The 21,911-nt window shown below is 35.5% G+C and overlaps 1 protein-coding gene across 1 annotated transcript in view; it reads left to right on the plus strand.

Moving 5' to 3' along the window:
• The window catches only part of LOC136855017 (unconventional myosin ID-like), a 113,652-nt gene extending 95,313 nt beyond the window's left edge, over positions 1–18,339 (plus strand). Inside the window, 14 exon segments of the mRNA XM_067131735.1 lie at positions 322–491; positions 696–805; positions 1,207–1,357; positions 2,293–2,451; positions 2,638–2,723; positions 3,219–3,381; positions 4,936–5,102; positions 7,234–7,254; positions 7,256–7,397; positions 8,883–9,038; positions 9,728–9,868; positions 10,008–10,156; positions 10,440–10,556; positions 16,224–18,339. Coding sequence (XP_066987836.1) covers positions 322–491; positions 696–805; positions 1,207–1,357; positions 2,293–2,451; positions 2,638–2,723; positions 3,219–3,381; positions 4,936–5,102; positions 7,234–7,254; positions 7,256–7,397; positions 8,883–9,038; positions 9,728–9,868; positions 10,008–10,156; positions 10,440–10,556; positions 16,224–16,434 — 1,943 coding nt within the window. The 3' untranslated portion in view covers positions 16,435–18,339.
• The last annotated feature ends 3,572 nt before the right edge of the window (positions 18,340–21,911 follow it).

Here is a 21,911-nt window from a genome sequence, read left to right on the forward strand (position 1 = left end):
CTAGGGTCAGATTTTAAATCAGTATTTGCTTGTAAAACATGGTTTCAGTATTTCAGCTTGTAAAAAACATGGTTTCAAGGTCTGCTTTTTCTTTTAAGAAAATTTGTTTCTAGGGTTATTAATTTTTTTATAAAAGGCACTAACTTACCCAGTGTATTTAACTAGACTCAGAATTCCATCTCCATCCCATGATATCAGTGTTAAAAATTTCATTTAAAATTACACGAAACAAATAATTAATTTCAAGAGATTATTGTGAGTGCAAATCATGTAATTAGTTATATCTCTTTATAATATTAATTAATTGCTATTTTATTACAGAACTTGTATTGAAGCAAGAACAAGAAGAGTACAAGAGAGAAGGCATTGCTTGGCAAACTATAGATTATTTCAACAACCAGATAATCTGTGATTTGGTCGAGCAGAATCACAAAGGAATAATTGCCATTGCAGATGAGGCTTGCCTTAATGTTGGAAAAGTAACAGATGAAGTAAGCACTTGTTTCCATTCCCACTTAGCTAGAGTAACTCCGCAGATATAATGAGCGAGTTATGGAAATTTAAGATGAGACTGATGTATTTGATGTATTATGTAGGCTTTGGTGTGTTTTTTCTGTGGAAAGAGAAGCTTTTCAAGTTATATTTTTTTCTTGTTACACGTTTCATTCATTATTTTGTCTCTTTTAAATAAACAGATGCTTCTTGAAGCAATGGAAAAGAAATTGAAGGGCCATGATCACTTTACTACGCGCAAACTTTCCCCAATGGACAAAGAGCTCAAGCATGTGGAAGAATTCCGTATCAAGTGAGTCATTGATGTTAAGGACAAATTCTTGTTTTTCATTATAGTGAAAGATCATTCCCTTAGATAAACTAATGCATTTTTATAACATCTGATTTCTTACAAAAGTTTCTTACGTTTACTGAATAATCCAGTAGAAAATTTATCCTTGTTATTAGGGTCATAAACCTTGTGTTTAGAATACTGTGTTTAAATTATTGTAAATGTGTGGCTTTTATTTTGAGAGTTGTGTCTCTCCAAAATAGGTGTAGGATAGTACAGTATGTGAATGTTTAGTTGATGAAAAATTAAAATAATCATGAGCTTGCGAAGAAACAGTGTGCCTCGTGTGTTAATTCCTGTGCATTACCCAAGATAAAATATGTCATGCATTTTGTGGGCTAAGAACTGTTTCTTTTTTATAGACATTATGCAGGAGATGTTGTCTACTCAATCAAAGGCTTCTTGGAGAAGAACAAGGACACACTATTCCAGGATTTCAAGAGGCTGATGTATTCCTCCTCAGATAAAGTTATATCATCAATGTGGCCAGAGGGAGCCCAAGACATCACAATGGTTAGTTTGTGTAATTTATTTTCATTAAACTGTTCGTTGCTTTCCATATTAATGAATTAGTAAATTTATTGGAAATACAGCATAAGCAGAAGGTACATGTTTAAATTAAATGAATCCCATGATTTGTGAAAATGGCTGAAAACCCAGCACATCAAGAACAGATACCCTGGGTAAAAAAATTATTGAAGAGATTTGGGCACTCACATTAATACAGCAACAACAGATGTGCCACCAGCCAAGAGGTAACTAGAGCTAAATAAGGTTAGTTATTATATTCAAATGATGATATGGCAGTGTATTTCTAAGTTCCGCAAGTGGATAAGAAAACAGTTGTAGCAAAACCAGGTACAGTACCCATTTTCTTGTCAGTTTGTAATTTCATGATACATTAATCTGTGGTCCCCATAGAGTGGAATATAGATTGCAGTGGGTTTGGGTGTATTGAGATTTTTAAATAAGAGGGGTTGGATTAAGGAGAGAAAAGCACTGAGAGAGGGCTTAAAAAAAGGACTCATTGAATGCCATAACATTAATACTGTAATGATGATAATGATCATGAGCTGTTAATTATCTAGAGTGGAACCTACAAGCTGTTTTAACTGCCTTAAGTGCTGAATGGCTGAAAATTCCCTAGTATTTGATAGCCTAAATTTAATTTCTTTATGTAATGGCAGCCTTTTAGCAAAGCTTGAGGTTATCATACAGTTAATAGTACTAAAGTTGAGAATTTCTATTATTTTTAGATAGTTATGCTAAATGGTGCTGGTTAGGGACATTTTATTGTAGCAAGTGGCATAACTTTTAGTGATACAAAATAAATAGTAGTATAAATGAATTGTAGAAAATGGGTCAACCTGTAGTTTTTGTATAATACAGCACTATGAGATTACAGTTGGTTATTTCCAGGCCATTTGTAACTTTCTTGGTTGTTGCAGATCACCAAACGTCCTCTGACAGCTGGAACTATGTTCAAGAATTCCATGATTGCTCTGGTCAAGAATCTTGCCTGCAAGGAGCCATATTATATCCGTTGCATTAAACCAAATGACCAGAAATCTCCCGTCATCTTTGATCAGGAAAGAGTTACTCACCAGGTGAGAGTTTTGCTTCAAAACTGGCTAGATATTTATCTTTCTCACTGATTGGTGTTAAGTGGCAGTTGTTTTTTGTAAAATGATTGGTGTATGGCACTGAATATGAGTATTAGAAAAAGAAAATGACAGTCTGCATGTAATGTTATAAGTTCTTAAATGCTGATTTTTTAATTATTTAATTTTCAGGTAAATTATCTTGGTCTTGTGGAAAACCTGCGTGTCAGAAGAGCTGGATTTGCTTACAGGCAGAGCTATGATCGCTTCCTGAGAAGGTACATGATATTTTTGTCATTAGCAGGAATCATTGCTTACAACTAGCATCTAGTTTAGAAGAAATGTCTTTATTTATATTATAAAGCTAAACTTTTTCAGTCCAAATACATTCTTTCTGTCATATGATGTACTTCATCACTCAAATAGTGTTCAGGTTTTATCATCCTTCATGATCATCAAAAAGCAGGTCATAGTGTTTACATTATTGAAAGTTTCCTTTAGAAATATTGAAAGTGGTATTATTGCTTGAAAGATATGTTTGGTGGAATGAAAAAATAGATAAAACACTAACCAAGATACAGTATTTTCATTGTACAGTGTATGCAACTTTTTTTTATTTATTTATTTATTTATTTTTTAGAATGTTAAGATGAAGTAGATGAAGGTTAAAAGAGAGAAGTATAATCTAGCATTACATGGTTGTTGTTGTTCATTCACATTAGACAGAGATATTTTCTTTGTAGCTAATGTTAATTCTTCTACTGTTAACCCAGGTACAAAATGATATCCCAGTACACGTGGCCAAACTTCCATGGAGGCACAGATAGAGAGGGCACCAAAATCCTAGTTGAAGAACAAGGCTTCAGCAATGATGTCAAATATGGAAACACCAAGCTATTCATCCGTTCTCCACAGACACTGTTTGCCCTTGAGCAGGTAAAATAACATCAAATTTCATGTTGCTTCGTGGTACGTGACAATATAGTTTGTAATTTTATATTGAGTAGAGTAACTAGTAACTTTTTCACCTTATAAAATAGGACACCACAGCCTTTCAGAATTTGTTTAATGATAATAGCAGGAAAATATGGCTAAATTGTCAAGTGTGGATCTGTTGCTGCATTTGTTGCTTATGATGTTGGTCAAACTTGTCCTATTTTTCCATCAGATTGTTATCTTGGAGCATTACACTTCTCAAGAGTTGAGTTTTTGTTGCATTTGGCACCTGCAATTGTTTCTTTATGTATTAGGTTTGAATTCTTGGTAATCTGGAGGGTCCATAACTTAATTATTTGTCATCAATACTGTGTAAAAACTGAGACAACTCAACACTGTTTTCATCCTTCTCCTTACTTTATGTTACAGTAGTTTATTTAGGTGGTGAAGTACCTATGCTTTTCTTTACTATTCTGGTATTGTGCTTTTTTATACTACATTTACTTTGAAAATCTTTTGTCACTACCATATCGGTGCCATTATTTTAACTTGATCAGGCTGTAAATGCAGACTTAAGTGCTTGTCTTTTGTTTATATTTCCATTCATACTTTTAATTTGCCTTTATAACAATTGTGAAAAGGGCCATAAAAGCTCCAGGAGCTCAAAATTAAGTACTGTAAGCAGTTTGTGTAAAAGATGATCATTACTTAATGAAGGCTTAGTATAAAATGGCAGTTAAATTTTGAATAATAAATCCATGCATGATAGGGCCATTAACATCTAAATTCAACATTACTGGTTACTTCTCAAAACCACACATGAGAGTATGAAATATGGGTGTCTTTTTTTGGCATATCAGCTTGTAAGTACTCACATTCCAGCTTCCCATGTCACTGATTTGGAAGTTGCAGTTCAGGTAAACATTCTGGTAAGAGATGTATTGTATTTTTTATTACTTATGTTTTCATGGAGAGTAATTTTGAAACATTTATGGGGACTCTGGTATTGGGGATTAAAGTGGAGTACTTTAACTTCTAATTAATTTAGACTTACAAAATATACAGTCACAAGATATACTCAATGCTCCAGAAATAAAAGTAAAGTATAGTACTGTATTTTTAATTATACACTTAAGTAAACTTGAGATCATTACCTTGGATGAGGAGGTTATGTTTTAAGAAGATAAGTTTTCAAGTAGGTTTGTTTGCCTGTAGCAGGACTTCACAGAAAGTTGTCCGAGTTTAGATAAAAATTTTGCCAAAGATGGACCTTGTAACTGGCAATAAACTTAGATTTTGGAAACAGGGATGTAACTTCTGGGAAGAAGGGATCCTTTTGGGAGGAGTAGTCAGCCTTGGCAGATCATGGAGGTCTCCAACACTCTTGATATATTTGTTTCACATAGCTTCGGTGGTTAGTGCAGTAATTAAAAAGGAAAATTGTAAGTCACTTCTGTGTCGTTGGGCAATGTTTTAAGACAATGGAACCTTTATCCTAGGTCTGGTAGATAATGTTCTTGTTAAGTGTCCCTTTCTTATTTCTTTAAATATCAGGGTAGAGCAAAGTTGATCCCAGGAATAGTCATCTTCTTGCAAAAGATGTGGCGAGGAGCAATCTGCCGAATGCACTATCGTCGTCTGAAGGCTGGACTGACCATATTGGCTCACTACAGAAAGTACAAAATGAGATCGTACATGCTAGAGCTCAACAGAGTGTTCAGGTATGCACAATTTTGTAATTAAACAATGCATATAATGTGTACTGTACTTGTCTTATGTCCCGTTGTACTCTCAAGCTCACTGCTGTGAGGTTGTGTTTTCAGTCTTCTTATAACAGGGGTGTTTTGAAGGTATCAATTACTCAAAAGCATTGAAGCCTAGTTTTAATTCTCAATATGCCAGGAAGAATGGATCTGCCTTCATAATGGTAAAAGTTTACTCAGTTAACATAAATTTACTGAGACCAAAGATGGTGGAACATAACATTTGGAGAGATAATGGTTAATAGACAGTAGAGGAATGCATAATGACTTTGTAGTCTTTAAATGGTTGCTCTTAAGAAACATTTATAATTATTTGCTCCAAAATACTTTGCATAATACAGTAATTCCCTACTTTCTACACAGTATGATGTATTTATTCTCTTTCTATTAAATATTGCAAATGGCAGGAACTGAGTTCTACTCATGCTAGATGCTTGGCATTTTACTGTGTCATCATTGTTATTATTCATATAATGTTCATACATTCCTCTGGAATGAGAAGGAAGACTATTATCTTATGAAGTAAGCTTTCACAGAATAGAGTCCATATTTAGCGTGTATATAGAGTGAGGCACAGTATTTAGTGCTCTCATGATTGAAGGTGCTCAATTTTAATCTTTTCTAAATCAGGGCTCGCCATGGTTTACCTGATCCAGATTGTGAAAATGGCCGAGGTCTGGCCAAGAACTCTAAGTAAGGCATTGTGTTTAGTTGGAAAACCTCGTAAGAAGTATTGCACCTAAGAAAATATAGATAATTACCTTTTTTTAGCAGTTACCATCCTTCTACTAGAGACATACCTTATAAGATAATGAAGTAGACAGGAACTGTTCCTTAAGGTTGCCCTTTTGCACAGTATATTTAGTTGAAGGAATATTTGAAGACTTGGTTTCTGCCCCATTCAGTAACTAAATTACTATAGCATTATGTTAAAGTGGAACCTTTCCACAAGAGGGTTTCATATTAGAATTATTCTCAGATGTAGATGGGTTTTTAATTAGATGATAATTCATTCCTAGCAAGTACAGTATCATAACATCATATAGTGTGTAAATAGAAGTTTTTATTTGTCTGTTTCAGTGTGAGGTACACAGTACGGTATTGTGAATTATCCATGACTAAAAATTGTGCCTGTTGTGTTGTAGAAATCTTTTATTACTGTTATAATTGTTTATTTTTCGTCAGGTTAAGTGCTCTTTGGGGTTAGATATGAAATTATTTCTGTCCACGTTTGTGTCTAGAAATTCCCATTTGGTCTAATTCTTCATTTTTTACCCTTTTTCTATGGTTTTATAAACCTTCCTACTGATATGTGGCTTGCTATTTTCATACATACTACTGTTTTGACTAATTGTTCCTCATCCCTTCTCTTCACATATCTATTAAATCACAGTATTAGAGATCTTAGTCTGTTTTCAGCCACTAGACACTACAAATCTCCACAACTTCAATTGTTAAATGATCTTTCACTTACTGTACTCTGTCTTTGAATCATAGCATTGTGTGTTTTAATAAAATCTTTTCTAAATCTTCCTTTTTATCGTCAGGTCCCATGCATCTGCTCCATGTAGTAGCACAAAACATATGCACTCAAAATAAATTTTTGGTCTACTCACTAATTGGTTACTTTCATTTACTAACAGTCTCTTTCCACTTCATCTTTTAAACATTCCTACAACCTTTTCTTCTCATGTTACTATTTATATTAGGTATTTACTTGTAACTACTCCTAAGGGCTCCCTTTCATCATTCCTTTGTAGCTTCGTCATTACTTATAAATAGCAAAGGCCTCAAGGCTGATCCTTGATGAACACAGATATTTATTTCAGATTCTTTGGATGGTTGACATTCCCACTGACGTCATTCTTGTGTATGTTTTATTAGAATTATAATGTCTGGCTTTATGCTTTGAAAAAAAAATCTAAACTAGGATTAAGAACAGGTGTCTTTAAATTATTGAAGTCACTGTTGATTTTTCTTTTACATAAAGATTACAAGAGTTTCAGTGTATCATACAAATTTACAAGGTTAATTTGCATGCATTAGATATTTAATGTTTTTTTAAATAAATTTCTCTGAAATTCTTCAGAAATGTGAAACAAATGCCAGACTGCAGAACACCTGAGATGGCCTGCCCCACCCCTTGTTCTGCGGTCCATGGTATCAGACTTCCAGAGTATCCACAATCGCTGGAGAGCGCATATGATCCTTTCAAATGTCCCAAGAGCAGACTGGCCACAGCTTAGAATTAAGGTTTGTACTAGTCACTCCCCATATCTTTTATGTAAGACAGGTTATCAAGCATCTTTAGCAGTACTTGGGGAGGCTAAGTCAGGGCCTTTGTTTTTACATTAGTATTTGTTTTGTTTGTATGTAGTAGTTAGTGTCTGTTTGTGAGATCTGTGTATTAAAAAAAAAGATATACAAATTGAGCAATGAAAAACAATATAAATACAATTCAAGAACTGGGAGATTTGCCGATGTGTATGGTTACAGATAATCAATGCTTACATTTTTAATCATGTCATCTCTATGATTGGTTCACTTCAATGTAAATATTTATTTGTGAGTTGGATATGAAATATATATAAATTTGATTTTAGTGTATGGTTCCTTGCGTACCACTTGTCATCTCTGTATCAGATTCAATGTTTGAATAAAAATTTTGTGGCTAGTCATGTGTAATTCAATGTTTAGTTACACTTCTTTAGTTGACTTTTATTTTTGATATGTGTGTCCTTTGATAAGATTTTTAATGAACTGAGTTTTGCTTCACTTGTGTAGGTACAGTGATTTTTTTGGCAAGGTGATAAAAGTTTGTTCTATATAGTGATACATTTTATATGCAGTTCTTGTGGAAAATCATTGTAGGTAACTAGACTGTTTGTTGGTTTTGCCATTAGGTTCTGAGGAATAGAAAGGGTACTTGGAGAGATCACATGACGCAGACAATGGTTGTTGGGTGTCAGGTGAAGAGAATAAGGTTTTGGAGTGTCAGGTGAAAAGATTAAAAGCACACTATTACTGGGTTCTTCACAGTTGGTTAATTCAGTAGGTTAAACCTTATCCCAGCTTCCTGTGACTTATCCTTCATGGGCTTCTTTGACCTTTATATGGAACCTATCAATGGAGGTAGTATTTTGTAGAGGTATGACAATAGTAATGACACCAATTATTGTCGTCTTTGTTCGTGCAAAGGTGACACAGGGAATATCTTCCCAAAGCCAGAATTGAGGCATTTGACAGATGTTTTCATCTCATTTTTTGTTTGACTGAAAGCTAAGAATCTCATAATATTGTCCCTATTGAGAGCAAATCTTGTATAATACACATTCCCTCTTAATCCACTCATTGGTTTTGTTCAATTTCAAAACAACTTCTATGAGAAAATCACAAAGTATGTCTTTCATGTATGAATTTGATTCATTCTTCTTTTATATGCTTATACATGTTTGAATCAAGTATTTTTAGGTTTGCTCATATTTAAACAGGGCTGCTTGCTTTAGATACTCATACAGTATTTACTCCTGGGATTTTTAAACTAATTACATGATAAACTTCAAATGCTCTCTTTCTTCTTAAACCAGAGGGCCTGTGAAAGGACAAAGAAATTTGTGTGAGGAGTATGTTTTAATAGTGTGTAGTTTGAGATAGGTTTTCATAAATATAAACTGTATTTTTATTTCAAACACAGCTACCCCTCTTTAATTAGCAATCCTTACTTTTCATTCACTTCAGGTGATAGCTGGAGATGCTCTCATGGGCAAACGTGCTGACTGGGGTGTTCGTGAATACTGGGAAGGAAATTATTTGGCATTAACAAAGGAGAACCCATCTGCCTCTAACTTCCAATCAGCTGTGAGGAACATGAGGAACAAAGATGGATTCAGAGAAGTATGAGTGTTGCATTTGTACAAACTTGTTAAGATTGGTGTAAAACCATGAGATATTGCATAGCTTAAGGTTAAGATTTAGCAAATTACAGTACATGATTCTCAGCAGAGAAACTGATGATTTCTGATTGGCAAAAGTTGTTGTCTAGTTATGTTCAACTTTTAGTGTATGATAAAAATTTGACTTTTTTTAGCAGCATTATTGGTACAAGGTACTTTGTGCACAAACATGATGTGCCTTGCCCTTAAGCCTTTTAGAACTTAGTTATGTACTTTAGAAATCATATCTTTTTTTTATTAACCCACCACAGTTAACACGCATTGTGATTTAGTAAAACTTCTTACTGAGAATCTATTCTTTAGAGTTACTTTCATTATTTTCACGACAGAAATGGCTCCCAAATTTGGATGTCACAGTACAAAATGCATTGCAAACCAGTTCCTTATTGCTTGTCACCAAAGTTTTCTCTCATTTTATGCACGTGATTTTCAGTTTATTTTGTAAGTATTGGCTCATGCAAGACTTGGTATGCAATCATAATTTATTGTTACATCATTCTGTACCTTGGACTTAGCCAGTATAATTTATATTAAAAAATTGCTCTGTGATTTTTATTGTAGTCTTGCTTTACTCTCATTGTCTGAAACCCCTGTTCACAGCCTGTTTCATAATTGTTTTCAAATTTGCAGGTCCTGTTCTCTAGCCTGATAAAGAAGATAAACAAGAAGAACAAGTCTTCAGAACGTGCAATTTTAGTCACTGACAGACACATTTACAAGCTGCACAACAAAACCTTCAAGCCCCTTAGATCACCAATTCCCATAGTAGAGGTACTTAAGGACATTTGTTTCCCTTTTTATGTTTTCTAGAATACAGCATTTTAATTTTCAAGTTCATTAATTGGCATTGTCTTCATGGAAAATTTCAGCATTTGAAATTCATTATTAATTGCCACTGTAAACATTGCAGGTCAGTGGAATAAGTGTAAGTCCTGGTCAAGATCAACTAGTCATCATTCACTTGAGAAGCGGGAATGACTTTGTCATCTCACTAATGTCTCAGACAAATGCCAATCGCGTTGGAGAGTTAACAGGACTGCTGCTTCGTCAGTATCAACTGTAAGTACAGTTATGACGGTAACTTCACTGTTAATTTAAGACGAGGTCATATGAAATTGATAGATTTGACAGTTCACTAGTTAACCCTACATCCTTAATTATTGAAGGATTGAATTACAGATGACTTTTATCATCATTACAAAGCAGTTTTTAACATTAACACCAAATTGTACCCCCAGAGTCCTCAGAACTTATCTAAAGACTTTGTAAAGTTAAAATATTGTGTGCACATGTATATTTATACATGTACATTTCTGATGATCTGTTTATTTTATATTCACAGCTTAAATCGACAGGATTTGCGTGTTATTGTCAATGCAAATCTTCAGTGCATGTTGGGAAATAAGTCACGGATGATAAATGTGGAAGAGAATAGCGTAGGATCATTCCCAGCATTCAGGTTAGTATTTTTATCGTATGATTTGAGTTTCATTCTTTTAGCTTAATTGTATCTTATGAGGTTAGTGTTCTACTTATGCTATATGGTGAAAAAAAAAATTACTTGCCTTTAGAATATTCTTGTATACTGTACCAACCTATGGTTTAATGTTTAAATCCATCTCATTGTGTTTCGCTTCAAAAGTCTTTGAGGAAATGTAGTATTCGTTCATAAGAAAATATGAGGAAGAATGATAAAAATGTTTTAAGAACAGATAAGGAAGGATGAGTATTGATGGTTTTTAGTAATCTTATTTTGTTTCCAAATAGCACAACCATTTAGAAAATTCTAGGGAACTCTGTACTTCAAGTACAGTAAATCAGTTATCTCAATTTGGAAAGGATTTGATAAAGATTTTGCAACTAATTATTTAGGGAGAGAGCACCATGAATCTGTGGAAGGAAGAGTAAAATGTGGGCAAGCCTAAGATGTAACAAAAGCAGTTTTTGGTGGGCTGTTTTTGTTATTTGATACATATAAATTTAAATTAGCATACATATTATGGAAAACTTGCCAGTTTAATTTAGAGGTAAGATATCTGAATACTGTGACTAGAAAAGTCTAGGGAGCTTTATAGTGGGCACAGTGGCATGCAATTAAACTCATTACATCGTACAGTATTATTCCTAGTTATATTTAGAAGAAAAGTTAAGAAATATGACATTGGTAAATATGGCAGGTTATTAACTTTAATGACATGAAGTTTTAGTTAAATAGAATCACATTGTTAGTAATTTCTTAGATTTTTTTGTGTACAGTACAGATTTAAAAATGAGATTTAAAGAAAGCTGTCTTTAGTCTATAGATTCTTTCCAAATATGGGATAAGCGTATATCGAGGACTTTATTTTTTGCTACAATTAATTTTAATTTAATATTTGCACATAAATTATTACTGGTGTTGGACAACAAAGATGATGAGGGCATTTGTCTTCTGTCTGCTTACTGCTTTGAAACTTGATATAAGCTTCTTAAGTAAATTAACTCGATATTAGATGCTCTTAAGGATGTTTGTAGATGAAATTATAACTGAAGATAGTATACAAAAATGGTTTTATAACTGAAGATAGTATACAAAAATGGTTTACATAAAAGTTTATCTTGAAAATTGAAAATGTGGCATGTGGCATTTTATTATTATTGTGCATGTCACAAAATAACAATAAAATCCTTCTAAAATTTATAAGAGAAATTAAGCAGCAGCTTAGAACTGATTTACGCAGAAGTGGGAAGAGGTTTAAAATGTTAGTGGAAAGCTATGCTGTACTTGTATACCTATTAAGCATAAGTAATACTGTGTTGAAGGATGGTCACCTGCTAAGCAAACTGAGTGAAGTGGTGTCAGTTTTGAAGATGGGGGCCTTTCTGTTACTAGTAAGTATGGCAATAAAGAATTACAGAAATACAGTAATTTCTTCAAAGTTGATTATTTGCAGGAAGGTGAAGGGTGTGTGCTCTTTTGATGTGTATTTTTGCTTTTAATTACTTCTACCTCTTCTACCTTCTGGAAAACACTACATGATCTAATATATCATGAAAATTTGTATTTACTCTGACACTTCAGTTTTTATGTGGAACATAATTGGCATTTTCAACTATTTAGAGTAATTTGTGCCAGTTAATAGAGTATTAAAATTGCTTTTAGTTTTTGAACTAGGAAAACAAAATTCACAGACCCGAGTCTCACAAAATACTAACAACAGTTGTAATAGAATTATTTACTAAAGGTACTCTGATACAATTTCATGGGCCTGAATATCGATGTACCTGACTAGCTGTTCATTGTTAAAGTATATCTGTAATTTGATGTTGGATTTGACTTGTAGCTATGAACACAGAATTATACCTCTTATTTATGTTTATCATGTTGTATAGTACTGTACTGTACTTTCAATGATGTCTACAATCATTTTACACTTTTTTTCTTTAGGCCTAAATGTTAACTGTTATGACCACAATATCCTCACTACTGTCATTTCCAGCTTATCAGTGAGTTTCACGCATGGTTTAAAACGTGTATAAATAAATTCCTTTTACGTACTTATATTTGATACCATTTGAAGTACATTAATTTTCATATTTTTAAATTTACCTCTACCTCAGAATGCCTCCTTGATCCACTTAGCTATATCAACAAATACAGTACCATTACCTTGGATTTTTTTTTTTTTCAAAATCCAGGTTATTAGCAATCTCACAGTTAACCCTACCTATATCAGATAGCTGAAATATACCATAATTATCCTTACCTAGCCCAGATATTTATACCTCATGTTTACATGTAATTACAAGCCAAAGCTTCACATATGCCCATATCTTCCGAAAGCTGTTGGAAAAGGGTTGATATAATTGAATTGTAATTCAAAGGTAACTGCATTTTGAAGAGATGTAGCTTGTGACTATTTAGTGTCAGCAAATGGAATGAGTCAGAACACTTGACGTAATCATTTCCCCATTACATTGAAACTTTGTGTACCATTTCATATGCACTGAATGATTGATGAGTTATCACGATGCTTTGTGTCTGACAACAGTCACTTTGTCTACCTGTGTCCAACTACAAAAGTAATCACAGATTTACATGATTTGATCTCATTTTGGCATTAGGTCAGACATTTTAATCTTGACCTAACATCATTTGGTGAAGACTGCCTCGTTAAAACACTCATACATTTCCTTGCATTGGGGTTATTGCATTAATATTTGATTGAACACATCATAGTCTTGACCCAAGATTGTCTTGTCAAGTTCAGTTTACGTTGATTGCTCATCTGGGTCATTCACCTTAATTCTTCATGCTGCAATGTCACCCTGCAACACACTTAGCACTGTCGAAAATTCAGTACTTCAAAGAAAATACAACGCACCTTTGCACTTAATGTCATTTTTCTGACCTATCTCTTGACAAACCACTTGACAGACCACCTACCCTTGGATAACAGTTCATTGATACTGGCCCTTTTCGCCGATTAATTTCAGAAAGTAAGGACTTGGAAATATCATTTTAGAAACTATTATATTTTTCCACTGTAACTTCATTTATATTGTACAGTATATATTTATATTACCACTGTACCCACCCACCTGAACATAGAGACAACTTGACCACTAAGCTTCTAAGCACATACAGTAGAATGTAAGATAATGTAGATGAAAAGGAATGACACCCCTCTTCATTGTAAGTAGCAAAATTTGATGTGCCCTAGCCCAAGCACTTCTGAACATAGGCACAAGGTAGAAAATAATTTTTAAACTTTATAAAAATTTGTAGAAAAAGTTGGAAATTTCATGGTTTTCAGTATTATGCGCTGTCTATTAGTTTTCAGTATTGAATTTTTATTTAAAGTAAAATAGCAGATATTGGTGTAGCAACTTTTAGTCATTAAATGTAATAACATAAATGATTTAAACTTCTTATGCTCATAAAGTTGAAGTAAAGGTAACTTTAGTGATTTAAGGGTGTTTTAAAATGCACGTTTGTTGACTTCAAGTGAGGTGGATGCTGTTAGTGCGCCAAAGGATGCTGACCTCAAATTAAGGGTAATTTTGTTGTTGTTTTGCTATCTGCCATTCAGCAACCAACCACACGAGAGTCAAGATGTTTAGCTTGGTGATCTGGATAAATTTTTTCACAGAAAATTCATCAAGCAATTAAATAGCTGTCTTCTAAATTGCTTTGAGATTCATGTCAATGTTTTTGAGTGTTTTAAGAGCTGTTGAACTAGACTACTACATTCTCTCTCAGGTCAGAAAAACTTTAACTATTATGCCTTGACCTTGTGCCCAGTGTGTCTGGTTCTCTTTTCTCTTCCTGTATGGGCAAGGTGTGATCCTTTGGGTCCCTGAATGTTATTTTGGTTTTCCACCAACTGCTTTTGCTGTTTCATCTACTTTATTTATGTCATGCACATTTGTCCACTTGAGTTATGTCCAGCACCAACCATTTTTTAGAGCCTTGCAACTAAAGTATCTCAGAAATCCAGTTGTCAACTGTGCCTACCATTATGCTCTTGTGGTAACTAACTGTCTGCTTAGGATGCTTGCTCTCTTTTGTGAATTTTTCTGTTCTGTTTCTTTATAAAAGGAATAGAAGTACAGTATAGTTATTTATGAAACTCCCTATATTCTTAATCTTGAAAAAAGTGGAGTGGCATTTCCAATGACATTACCTGACAGTGTGCAATAGACTGAGATTTTAGGTCAGAACCTGGCTGCTGAGCACAGTGGAACCAAACCTTCTTGAAAAAATGTCCAATTTTTCTGCAATTGCTGGGATACAGGTTTAATCCATTGATACTTCTGCCATGGACACCTCTCATATCATTTCTCCTGTGACTATGGAAGTGATGTTGCATCAAGGACCATGGTGTTCTCTCAGGCTGGTTTCCCCACTTGACTGTCAGAATAGGCTTTGCAATAACAAGGTGATGAAGGGTATTGCTATGACGCATAAGCCTCATTTTATTTTGAGTGTGTCACTAATTCCTTGTTGAAATTTTTTAAACATTCTCAGAGTAGAGGCTTCTTCCTCTGTCTTTGTTATGGCATTGAGGTTATTTTCTAGAGCCTTGAGTATCCTTTGTTGTAGGTATCAAGAGTCACCAAAACTGAAGTTTGCTTTCCTCTTCAGAAGCTTTGGGGTATTGATGTTGCCTCTTTTAATATTACAAAATGGCCTGTTGCATAAGGAATCAGCTTAAAGCAGTGTCTTTAAACACTTGAAGTTCATGGTTGTTTCAAGGGCAGTCCCGAACTTCTTCACAGTTGAAACATGAGCTGTTTGAGTGACAGACTTCTGGGACTTCCCTGTTGGCAGTATGCTTTCAGTGAACTAAGCTGTTTCTTAACTTTGAGCCTCTTCCTTGTTGAGAATTTCCTTAACCTTTCTTAAGGATGATGGGTAAAACTAAGCCACCCCAAAACAATAATGATAGATCATGAATTACTGTATATTCATTATCAATATACCCAGACCAGTAAGTTTTAAACCTAGCTCCATAAAATACCACAAAGAAGCAGGCATAAATTAAAGGCATTGCATCTCTAAGGCTCGATGCATTCTATATAAATTCTTGTGGTTCAAATAAGGGACCTTGCTCTATTGCATTGTTTTACTTTACATTGCAAAGAATTCCTTTACTGTAATGCCAGTTGTTATATCATTAAGGATCTATTCATATTAGTGTACCAGTTTCAGGCTTGGAAATTCATTCCATATTTTCTTTATGAGCTATTTAAGTTATACATTATAGCTCATTAGCAAAATGTCAAGGACAGTCTTTTGAATATGCAGTATATTTTATAGTTTTTTAGTTCAATATAAACACTTTAGCAATTATCAGTTCCAGGTAGTATTAAATACAGACACAAATGAAACTGTCAGGTATTATGAATTTTACTTGCACTTGCAAATTTCCAATGACCAATTTGTAGTATGATATTCCCAAAATTTGGTTTTGCTTTTTATGGTGTGCATTTTTATTTTGTGTGTTTGTGAAGCATTCCAAAACTTTAAAGGCTGAGGGTATATAACTAAATTCTGCTATATACATACATGTTTTATGAAAGGTTTTTTACTACTATTTATATACTATTATTCACCTGAATGTGCTATATGTTGTACTTACAGTAAGGGACCAAAGCGAGAACTAATCTACACGTGGCCCACAAGTATGAACAAGGAATTGCCTCCACCTCCAAAGACCTCCCACAGGCAGGCACCAGCACCTCCATCACGTTCCCCAGGAGCTAATGGCTATGGAAATGGGCACATAAAGAGTAATGGACATAGCAATGCTAACCGCCATAGTAATGGGGTTCATACATATGGCAATGTGTAATTTCTACGCTCACATAAAGCTCACTTCATGTTCATCTGGTGTGCAGGTTGTGTGTGTGTGTGTGTGTGTGTATTGTGTAAAAGACGAAGACTGTTTGTGCTGTGAGGGAACTGAATGTAGATAAGTATGGGAAAGATGTGCCTTATATTGATAATTCTGATTTAGATACTATATATTGTGCTGGAGACTGACAAAATGCTTGAAGTTTAGTTGGGTTTTGTAAATTTATAACTACAGCTGCCAAGATTATTATTTTGTAAAATTCACCCTAGTTAGTATTATATATTGAATTATATTTAATTTCATTCTTCATTTAATATTAGCATAATCATTTCATTTCATAATCATGTGCTGTCATTTAACCTTTAGTTCTGTGGGACCATAATTTTTTTATGAATAGTTATAGCTAACAAAATCATTCTTCATTAATGACATAGCAATTTTAAATGTTTCTTACCTACTTTAAGAAAACCTAATTTTTATATTAATCTGTAATTCATACAACTTTCGTCTTCTTCCTAATATGCTTTTCATTTTGCTATTTAATGGAGATATGATTATATTTGTAGTGTTGAGTTTTATATGAAGGCCTTCCTATTAGCCGATAGGATGAAACCTTGTATCTTTAAAAATGCCGTATTTCTTTTTTCAGAGTAAATTTATTTATGTGTATATTTTTGCTGACTGCGTAATTCAAGTATAAAAGCTTATTTAGTAAACTCTTATTCTTTACATGACAGTTATTCTTTAAATGACAGTTATCACACAGTTTACTGCTACACAAAAGTTAAGTCGTAAATTCATACTTTAGGTAAAGTTCACTGTCATATCTTAAATTTCCAGTTTACTTGAATTTTGTGCCTGTTTTTAGATGGGTACAACTTCAGTAAACTTAGTAAAGTGATTTGAAATGAAAAGCAGCAACAGAGCTGACTTGTGTAATGTTAATTATCACACTGTTGCACCTTTCATCTTGTACCAGTAAACTTAATGCAGTTATGACAACAAAAGAGAAAATTACCAAAATCATTTAAAGTCGCAGTCCAGCTGTACTTTGCTGTGATATGAAATTCAGTGAAGTTTGCATTTATTATTCAGTGTAGGTGGTTTATAAAGTGCAATTTTTTTAAAGTACTTAAAGTTTACCAAGATAAATTCATTTAGCACGTGGATTTTGTATAGCAGACCAAATCACTACAGTTCATTATTTTTTTATTGCTGTGCCATTTGTAAATTTTTAGTATGTGGTGTGAACTATTCAAATTTTTATAGATGGTCTTCAAAATAACTTGAGCTGTCACTGCTGTTGCTTTATGTAATAGCTAGGGATAATATTTTAAGGTATATCTAGTGCTTTTGCTGGTTTACTTGAAACTTCACTGCTGCGCAGGCTGTGTACCTAGTTTTTGCTTATGGGTAAATTGGAATAAATGTTGACATTCTCATATCTTTTGAATGGAGACGAGATTAAATCTAAATTTTGTTCACGTTTTTCCCCGTCATATTTTTAAAAGTGTTACTTGCCGTACTTTCTCTGAAATAAAGTTTTCCTGGGTGGTGTCACTCAGTATGTATATTATTTTCTGGTTTTGCTGTAAGCCTAGAATAACATGTTACTATGTTACCCCTTCCTTTTTTCAGTCACTTCCCATCTCATATCACCCTATGAGAATTAGACAAGATAGCAACCTGTGTCAAGGTTATATGCTTTATGCAGGTACTGCTAATTGTACCTACTATTTTTACAAAGATTCTTCAAAAATCCAGCTCTGTAATGCTCTGTTCTTTGCACTTTTGGCTTTTAGAGGGCATTACTTTTGCCTTGTATTGGAATTCTGCTATGATAGCAGGAATAAATTGTAATTTTGTATATTACTTGTTTATGAATAAAGTATATATATATATTATAGGTTTATCTATAATTTTCTTTTTGTTTTACAGGAGGTACATACTCCCCAAAATGATATTTACTGAAGCACCGAGCCTTCATACTGCTGTCACCATTAATTAATGTTCCTACGAGGATACAAATCATCTTTTTTATGTGGATACTCTTTAAAGTGTTGCTTAGGCCAACTGAAAGGTTTTCCAGGACATGCTGCTATGTTGGAGGGGGCTGAGGAATGAGACCAAAACATCGATCACGAAGAAAAGGTTAATGGCTGATGTAGACGTGATGTTGAAGCATACATACACCCATTGTCACAACTAAAACATCCATGCTGAACATCCTTACAAGGAAAGAACTCTCCAATGTCACCATTCCCAACACAACAACAAATACACCCCAAAGCAGAAAAGCCCCAGTCCAAAACCATCAAGCTCAAACAAATTCACTTGAAGGCACAGCTTCAACATAGCCATGATGAGAATACAAGAAGACTTCATGTAGCACTGGTTCAAAAGAAACTGGTTCCATGCCATACTGTTTGTGTGGCCAGTTACCCACAGCCCTACACAAGGGAGGCTGACAAATTTGGTAAGGCAGTGCATGTAGATGTTCTAAGTTCTCATTGTGGCTGTTGATGAAGCTCTGCCTTAGAATTTTTTGTGCTTGATTTTATACAGGAGCTTTTCTGCTCTATAGTGCTTTTGGTGTTGTGTTGGGAATGACAACACTACAGCATTCTTTTTGTAAGGATGATCAGCACAGATGTTTTAGGTGATAAAATGTGTGTCATCATGTTAACATCGGCAATTATTAACATTCTTCTTTGTAGTGTCAAGTAAGAGATGGCTTTACTGCCAGACTGCAACAACCTAATGAAGGGGGCATTTTCTTCTGAGTTGCCCATAACAGCGGAAGAGATCTTCGCCACTGCCACTGACCATAGGTCCAGCCATTAAACAACCTGGAAAGCCATTAAAGCATGGCAGCCCTAGAGATGTCTTCGCCTCTTTCTTAGGCCCTAGCAAGGCTTCAGTACCTGAAGATAAATCTGCATTGGTTGCCACAGTCTCCTCTACTAAGCCATTACACTCACAAAAGAGACCAACAACTTCAGCATAGATAGTAAAATATTCTTGATGGTCTGCACCCTTCGCCGCGAGGGTCATGATCTGGCCTGTCATCTAAGTCAGGTCGCCAAAACATCCTTATCACTAGAGTGTAGGCTCATTCAGGGCCCAAGACTTTCTTGGGGTCCTGTAGATCTGCAGAACAAGACGGAACTTTCCCTTGGTCTTGATCCCGTCCACAGGAATGGGAACGAGAGCTACGATGAGATGAAGAATGTTGTGATTGGTTATGAGACCATGTGGGACTCCTGTTTCGTGAAGACTGGTCACAGCCGTGTGAACAAGAGCGTGTATCATGGTCACGGACGTGTGAATGAGAGTGCTGGTCACGAGGAAAAGTGTATCATGATCTGTCACGAGGCCTAGCAGAACTCTTGTTACATGAAGCCCAGTCACAGCCATGTGAATGAGAGCGTGGATCACAGTCACGTGAACTAGAACACTGATCACAGTCCCTTCTAGGGGAACTTGTATTCAAACGATGACATGGAGATGAAGGCCTTGGAAGATTACACAACCATGAAGGGCTCTCAACACGTGAGAAACGGCCGTGCGAGCAAGGAGACCTTCGAGGAGAATAGTCTTCGTCCCAAGAGGGATTCTGCACTTTTGATTTCTTGATGGGGGCCTTGTCATCCTTCCAATGGACTTGAGTGCTTGCACCTTGAACAGGAAGAGAAGTCCGATCTGTAGATTTGTGGATCTTAGAGAAGTATCTCTGTCTGTTAGTACTGCAGCACAGGAGTCAGGAACTGGGCATGGAACGTCTGACACGGCAGAAGGAAGACCGGATCTGAGAGGAAGAGAGAAGACTTGCAGCAGCTTTGGAAGCACAAATGGGTTCAGCACGGGCGTGAATGGACGAACACAGAACAGCTCCAGAAGAAGAGGAATGACACTCTGAAGAGGACTCGCGTAACCTCTTGTGTGGAGGGGCTAAGAAGTCCCTCTTCTTCCAATGTCTGACAGGGATGGATGGAACAGATGATGAGAAAGACAAGGATGGGGATCAATGACGTCCTTCTTAGATTCCAGTAACTTTGTACAGCCAAACTTCTCCATAAAAATACCTTCAACTGTATGAGGGAGTCAGAAGGTGCAGACATAGAAGGCACATGGATGGAAGTTGACAGCAACGACACAGATGGAGACGTTATGTAACACGGAAAGGCAAGAGTCGTTGACAGCTGCAGAGGCCATCAAAACTGTTGCTCTGGAGGCCAACAAGGGGAAAGCCATTGTAAGATGAGCCAGAACAAGAAGGAATGGGTGCGCTTGCTGCCAATGGGGCAACAAAGCCTTCCCAAGATGGCAATGCCAATTTCCTCTTATATCTCCTCTTCTTACCAAAATTCTTCCACTGCTCAGGAGACCAAACACCACTATGAACATGGGCTACTTACACTACAATTGTTAAATCTACACCTGCCACAAGTAGAATGGGGATCTAAATCCAACGCAGGCAGAAAACAAGAGCAAGGATTGTTACCAACCCCAGGGCATTTCGCTGAGGCTTGGGAAGCTTAGATAAATCGTGGGTTTGCATACTCGTAGTTAAAAACACACAAAAAGCACAATATCACAGCACACAACACAACATAGAAAGAAAAAAACCAGAATGTTATGGCATAATGCAAGCAGGAAGTGGACAAAAACAACTGGCTTCTGGGCAGAGAGAGGAACAGCACTATCTGCTTTGTAGGTGATCAAAGAGAAACTGATGCGTTGTGGCTGAGATGGGCTAAGGCAGCTCGGCCGGATCTTCCTCCTTTACCCCATCTTGGCTAGCTCCCATTGCCACCAAAATCCTTGTACCCTTTCTTTAACTGGACTCCAGCAGGTGCTTGAGAATTTTCCCCCTTACCCCTTACGTTAAGACAGCAGGTTAGTTAGTATGAAAAATACAAATTGATTTAAAATGTCATTTTTGGTCTCTTTCCATTGTAGATGGGATAGAAAGCATTTTGGAAGACTCAAGTTTAGTGTTCTAATCTTCCTCCTCTTCCGCATCTTCCTCTTCCCCACACTAGAGGACTAGTAGTCTTCTTGTGCCTGTCTCTTTTGTTAGGCTAGACAGAGATAACTGTGGAGACAAAATGTGATGTAATAAAAGAAGTCTTGAGTGAGCCCACCAAGGTATGGGTCTGCCCATGTGCTCTCTCAGACACATGCCTGGTCATTCCCAATCACCTGCTCTCTCACTAAATGGCCTTAGTTACCCCAGTGCTTGACACGTATGTCTAAAATCTATAAACCAACCTGCTCTCTTTCACCAAGAGAAGAGAACTGACAATGACTTGACCCATGCTTGTTCTTAGGAAGTGTGAAGCGTAAAGTCCTCATTTCGCAGGGCCTAAGAACATGGCTGTCCTCCTGGGTTCGGGTCATTCCTGCAACTGGTCTCTGGTCTCAGCAGATAGTGATAATCCTGTGTGAAGTACTGACAAACTCTGCTCAGT

This window comes from Macrobrachium rosenbergii, chromosome 30 (genome assembly GCF_040412425.1).
Source record: "Macrobrachium rosenbergii isolate ZJJX-2024 chromosome 30, ASM4041242v1, whole genome shotgun sequence".
Lineage (NCBI taxonomy): Eukaryota > Metazoa > Arthropoda > Malacostraca > Decapoda > Palaemonidae > Macrobrachium > Macrobrachium rosenbergii.